Source organism: Stegastes partitus, unplaced genomic scaffold, assembly GCF_000690725.1.
Source record: "Stegastes partitus isolate 25-593 unplaced genomic scaffold, Stegastes_partitus-1.0.2 Scaffold730, whole genome shotgun sequence".
Taxonomy (NCBI): Eukaryota; Metazoa; Chordata; class Actinopteri; family Pomacentridae; genus Stegastes; species Stegastes partitus.
The window spans coordinates 36,049-42,685 of record NW_007578461.1 but is presented as its reverse complement, the minus strand read 5'-3'; the positions used below and the strand labels follow the sequence as shown (position 1 = coordinate 42,685).

The window sequence follows — 6,637 nt, the reverse complement described above, 5'->3', positions numbered from 1 at the left end:
TCCAGCCTAGACAACATGTTTGAGGTAACAATATTTTCTGCTGTCAAAAAGGCCATTCAAATAATTAAAGAAAAGTAAAATAAAATGGGATAAAGGTACTAATTTCATATTGTAATTTTCATGTGTGGCACAACTGATCTTCAATGGAAGCTGCTCTTCTTTGTCCTCCTTGCATTGTACGTCTGTCATTTATTGCCATTCTCCACAAAACCTTTCTTCTTGCTTTCGGCCGTATTTCCCAATCAAATTTTTCAGTCTTTTCACTGATTGAGGATTCCTTCAAAGTTGTGTATTTTCTTGTGTTTTTGTGTTGCGCACGTAAACATCAGACTTGAAACTGATTTTTTTGGGGGGGTGTATTGTTCCCCCCCTTTCAAGAATTGATTTTTTTTCTCTTTTTTTTCTCCTCACAGAACCTCCCCATATTTTTTTTCCTTTACCTCTTGTGGTTTGGATTTTCGTGGTGAATGCTGTCATACCTGTGTGGCTGATGCTGCCATTTTGAGTTGCCCGTGTTTTGTTAGTGTCCCCATGTCACTGTGGTTAATGTATCTGGTGATCCCGTCTATGCCATTGTCTCTAGTCTCTGGCACCGCCCCCGACACGTTGCTCAGGAGGTTCTTGGCCTGCGGGGAACACAATGTCATGGAAACACGGGAGTCATCCCAGTGCTGCAGCTCATGTTGTCCTTTCCTGGGAGTCGTCGGTCGTTGTAGGCGTGCATGTTGATCACCGCATCCGTCTTCACCATGACTGGAGGCTGAGGCTTGTGTTTCACCCGTCTCTCGCAGGTGAACGACAGTCTGATCTCGTCCACCATGGCACTGCACAAAGACCTCTGGGCGAAAAGGGAGGATGCGGGGAGGGGAGCGAGACGGAGAAGAGGGGAAAGGGACGGGGGGTAAATGCCTTAGCTTTAAATTTTTGTGACAGCGTGGAGTGTCGACAGTCTGAAGAGCACAAAAGAGGATTTGAACATTCATGTTGCGTTCATGCCATACGTGTGTGTGTGTGTGTGTGCGCTCGCATGGCAAGTCGCACGATCGCCACATGTAGCTCGCGCTCGCTTCATTATTGCCGCGAACAAGTCCGGTGCACGGGGGGCACGCATGCATCTAGCATGACTCGAATGAGTGATTTACAACAGTAAAGGGTTCATGCTATTCTGACATCTCCAATGACTAATAATGGATTAATTCTCTATGCTCCAATTTGCAATTATGCCTGTTAAAATAAGTAAATGTTGTGGTGTTATGGCCAAGTACTCCTGGGGATTAGCCAAAGGCATGCAAATCCTTTTATAACATGTTTGAACTAAAAGCCATGAATAGAGCACGGCTTTGGTTTGGAGGCTATGCGGAACAAGTGTCATAATAAAATAGGCACCAAATGTGCAAAAAAAAAAAAAAAAAAATCAGTGAAAATCCTGGTAGAAGGTAATTAAATTAACTTCAAATTAAAATCAAAAATGAAGTGATTTATGGGGACATATACCTGCTCACGTTCCGCAGTCTTCCTCAGCTTGTAGATGAATTCAGCGATTGCCACGAAGACAGACAGCACTAGGCCAGATGCCAGCACAATGAATATACCACCCAGGTTCTGGATACCCATGGGGCCTGTCTCACGACGCTCTTCATCCAAGCAGCTGCTCCCACTCCACCACTTCTCCCTCAGCATGTGTAGGCGCCCATCCTCCAAGATGCTCAGGATTGCTATGGTGATTTTGTCCCTGTATGGGGAGCCTGGAAGCAACATAAGGCCTGTTTTACTTGGGAAGAAACGCCAGCTGGACTCTGTGATAATAAGGTTCATAAACACGTTGTCGCATACTGTCTGAATAGTAGCTTAAAAAAAAAAAATTTGTGCTGCTGCTGCGTCTAAAAAAGCAATCCTTTACCCTCACCCTTCAAAAAGCGACGCAATTTTGTTATTACTTGCTCGTCTCAAATGCATTCTCCGGTCAAGCCTTACCGAGGGGAGTGCCGATGCCGTAACCTTTGCTGTCGATAATCCCTCCCACCTGCGTCAGGTTACAGTTCCTCCTGGTGATGTATTCGATAGTGGTGGACTCGGTGATGAGGGCGTAGTCTGACTTCAGCACCCTCTGAATCCCGTCCTCGATGGACTTCACCAGTGACGTTCTGGGCCTGCTGCTCATAAAGGCCCACATCTTCTCAAAAGTAGAAACCCTAGATTTCTGTAGGGGATAGATAGAGCCGGTTAAAAAAGAAACGCATGCCTTTGAACCTTCATTTGAACAATCTCCTTCGCTGCAGGCAAGAAAAATATAGTTGAAAAAATATACAATGAAGAAAAAAAAAAGCGTTGAACTTGAGCGAAATAACTTTCAAATGTTTTAGCCCAAGGTGTCGAGGCTGCAAATACTGCTAACCGTGACATCGTGCTAGTCCCTCTGTAAAATCTAAAGAATAGCTTTGAACCTCCATTTTTTTCTTCTTTTTATGAAAGTTTGAATAGAAAATGTCAAAGATAACCGAGGTTTGTTCATGCACAGCGTTCAAAAAAAGCCTTTGGTGAAGTGACCAAATAGATTTAAATGATTACTCCTACAGATCTTCCATTGTCACAGGATTAAAGGACAGTAAATTGAAGCTTTGCACACATCTATTCTCATAAGTGCCACTGAGGCAGCAATAATAGAATGCCTCGCCATTAGTCTTGCATCAGGCTATTTGGTATTTCATGCAATTTTCTATGAGGTCACATTTATGCCATGTCTAATCCTAGATAATTACTGTCTAAAGACTATAAGCCATTTCAAATTGTGAAAGATGCTATTATAAGAAGCCCCCTCCATTATTGTTAACTCAAGTAGAAGCATGGTCCTGGCTGCTTTAAAACCCAGATATGATAGTCTGATATTAAAACTTGAAAATACCAATTAGGATGTATGACAAATGTCGCTAACTTGGCGTCTGACCAACTTGCGGCGTGTTGCTCACAAGTGACTCATGATGGAGAACGCTTCCCTGTGAATCCCACCTCTCTGAGCACGGTGGAAAATCATCCAGCATTTTTTCTTTTCCAAGTCTGTCAACAATAGGTTGGAAGAGGTATATTAGTAGATAAAAGCTACCTTCCTTGAATGCTGGGGTGTGCGCTGTACACAACTCCTCCAAAAAGATGGATTTCAGGCGATGCTACAGCCTCCTAGATGGTGACTTCATCAATACATCTAGTTACAAATATACAGTATTGGAAGTTTTACATCCATCTGTGAAGCAAATTAAATCAGGAATAACTAACTGCCAGTGGCGGATTTTGCCATGATCCACGATCACAATATCAACTCCTTTGTCTCCTTTTTGTTTCTGTGTCGTGGGAATACATCTGCCTGACGACCAGCCATCTGCTGTCTGCCAGGCGAGTGACTAGACGCTGCAACTCGCAGCACATTCGACTGGATTCAAAAGCAAAATCCCAGACAGTTAAACATATTTTGTGACATAAGCTCAAGACCAAAAGCATCCAGTTACATCCACCTGCAGAGCCGTCATGCATTCACTGGTCTCATCAGCGTTTATCATGCTTCTGTGCCTCATTGAGTTAACATCATTAAGCCTTTTCTGTAAGAGCAAGAGAGAGCAGAGGGCACTTGAGCCTGGGGTAATTAGACACCTGTGTGTCCTTCTATTTATGACGGGAAAAAACTCACAACTACAATTTATCAAAGTGCATAAAATGCTTTAAAATAACTTTCCTTTACGTAACTATTCAGAGGAGCTGAAGGCTGATTGTTTTTTCCTTGAAACGCTGTTTACCGTTACGTTTCTGCAAAAATGATCAACTGAAAAGTGTTCTGATTATTAATTCGTAATATTTTTTTTTGAATAAAATGATCGGGCCCAATTCAAAGACATCCCTACAGTCTTAAGCATATGTGATATCGGCAAAAAGATTCAAAGAATGAAAGCTGTGCCGTCTAGTAAACACACTGGAAAACAACACGGTGCTCCTGAGCTCAACTGGATCTCCAAAATTTGGGGGCACAAAAACTAGGGCAGATTGATGCCCTTTTTTTTTGTTATTGAATGTCATAGACTTATGGACTGTCTCCAATAAAAATGTGCAGTGTTTTCATTTTCTGACTCTGAGAAACTGTAACTCTGTTACATGTGTTATTCAGCACCACAGCAGCAGCAGCAGCATCTGAAGCAGAGCTTAAAATAATAAAATAAAGTCAAAAACCCTGCAGGCAAGCGCTGAAACTTCGGAATAAAAAAATCATCAGGAATACATCAAACAGTGTGGAGAAGCTAAAGAATTTGCCTTTGCTGTGGGAATTAGGAGCTATATATATTTATATATTTACTAGTATATATATAAAGTGTAGACAGACACGTCTTCAGTAATCATTAGTAATAACGTCAGTCAGTCATATCTACTCTGTGTTGTTTGTACTTTACCTTGAAGAAAGTCATCGTTGCACCATCTTTGACCACACCGTACTCAATCTTGGTCTGCTTGGCGATGTCATCAGCCGAGTCCACGGAGGAGTCCATCCTTTCCACAGTGAGGAAAGCTGCTAGATTAGCGGTGTAGGACGATATGATGATGAGTGTGAAGAACCACCAGATCCCTCCAATTATCCTGGTCGACAGGGCTTTGGGCATCAGCTCTGAGCCTGCACAGAGTGACAGAGCATTAAGCGACCGACTGGATGAAAGTGAACGTGCCAGTAATGTAACTGAAATAAACAGACGCAGGAACACGATCGCTTGCATTTTGTTAATTAGCCTGCAAATGCTTTGGCAGTGCCACTTGTGTGGATCAAGGTAGTGTCAGTAATAAAGCAGGCATTGAAGCCAGCTTGGCAGGTGAGCCAAACTCTAAACTAACAGTTCGGATCAGACCAGTGGAACTGTACGTTGCCCAGACTTTTATATTCGGCACAAACGCTTTTTTTCAGTTCATGTAAGGCTTAAGATTCTAAATGACGACTTTCACTGTGCGCTCTGACAACCTGTTAATCAGAAAATATACATAAAAGCAGCAAATAAAATCACATAACCCTGAAGTTGTCTGTCCACATTGTTTGTATGGAACAAACTTTGTCTGCATTGTTACTGCGACGTGGGAAACACCTTTTCTTTACAGTCCAGACATTCTCTCAAAAGCGATGATTCACACTCTGCTGCCCAGCATCTGTTTGCCACTGTAATCACTCTTAACAGCTTTCTATTGCTAAAGCACCGCCAGCATTCAGTTACCGCTTTAGATTTATCTGCTGCGGTTTGTGGTCAGTCGTAGTCTTTTTACCGAATTCGTCGTCTGGAGCGGGTTTTGGACGAACAAGTTTATTTGTTGACATGAGATATGAACTCTTTTTTTATAATTTATACTATGATATCACATCAAATCATATCTCATCAGGTCAACTGCATACACACACACTTGTACACAAATCACCGCAGCATGTATAACAAATGGATAAAGGCAAAAATCAAGATACGGCATCTCGCCCGACTTGACGGCGCAGCTCTGCATCAGCCTTGACTTTGAGCGGTCCTCTGCTAAATAATACTATGTTTACAATGGCTCACTGACTGATGTTAAAGTTACTTTATATCTCATCTCTGACAACCTCTAAAATACCCTTGTGCTTTGTGCACTCTGTTACTTTACTGAGAAGATTTATGAGGGCAATTCTGAAGAGTAACAAGCCCACAAGAAGGGGAGCTGTGTGGTCAGCTCTTTAACCTCTTCCACCAAATTTGATTGGATTTGTCCTTTGTGGTTTGACAAAGACTCTACATGGTTACAAACAAGGATGGGGAGGTGGAGGGGGGGAAGACAGTAGCATCCCTTAATTCAGTATGACTTCAGAGAGGGGAAGATCCAGATGCGTTCTCCGGTTGCAGAGTGAGTGAAGCAACGGGTAACTCGATTGAATTCCACACTATAAAGCGCTGTTGTCAGCAGGGAGCGGTATATGGCGCAGCATCACAACACTCTAAATAAATACAAAAAGCAGATCAGTCAAATGGTGCCAGGGAAATAAAATGGTGTCAACATACCGTACAGTTCTTTGAGGAAGGACTCTTGTAAGGCAAAAGGAAGTACAAATGTTCCTTCAGGGGGAAGACGATACTGATACGCCTGGCAACCAGAACATCACATCTATGTGGCTACGCTGCCCATGCAAGAGCAGATATTACTGTGGGATTTATGTGATGACAAAATAGAGATATGTTTTTAGCTTTGGGAAGAGATTCAGGAATTCATGTGTAATTTTGAAAAAGTCAATACAACATCAGACGGTTGAACGTCCCAAAGAGTTGCACAAGTTGCTTTACAAACAAGATCAACAATAACTTATAGTGTGTCTCCCCCCTGCTTCCAGTCTTTATACCAACTAGGCATTAACGTTGCTCAGAAAAAACACCGAGTCGCTAACATCACCATTCAGCTGTGTTAAACTTCGCTGTGCCTTTTCTTGACATGTGGATTTGGTGGTTCAAGAAAAAAAGAATCTGTGGTACATTAAATAGGTAGATTTAACAGTGTTGTTCCGAAGCTGCATGTGGCTCCTTCATACCTCTGCTTGTGGCAGGTGGATCATTTAAGTTCAGCTTTTTATTTCACACATACGAGGAGGATTCAAATAGACATC

The 6,637-nt window shown here is 42.4% G+C and overlaps 1 protein-coding gene across 1 annotated transcript in view; it reads right to left on the bottom strand.

Annotated features, from left to right (window-relative positions):
* Positions 1 to 555: 555 nt before the first annotated feature.
* Positions 556 to 6,637, bottom strand: part of LOC103364239 (glutamate receptor ionotropic, kainate 3) — a gene marked incomplete at its 5' end in the record, with an annotated part of 41,115 nt that continues 35,033 nt past the window's right edge. The window contains 4 exons of the mRNA XM_008291294.1: positions 556 to 838; positions 1,495 to 1,745; positions 1,975 to 2,200; positions 4,431 to 4,648. Of these exons, the coding sequence (XP_008289516.1) occupies positions 644 to 838; positions 1,495 to 1,745; positions 1,975 to 2,200; positions 4,431 to 4,648 (890 nt within the window). The remainder of the gene's footprint in view (positions 839 to 1,494; positions 1,746 to 1,974; positions 2,201 to 4,430; positions 4,649 to 6,637) is intronic.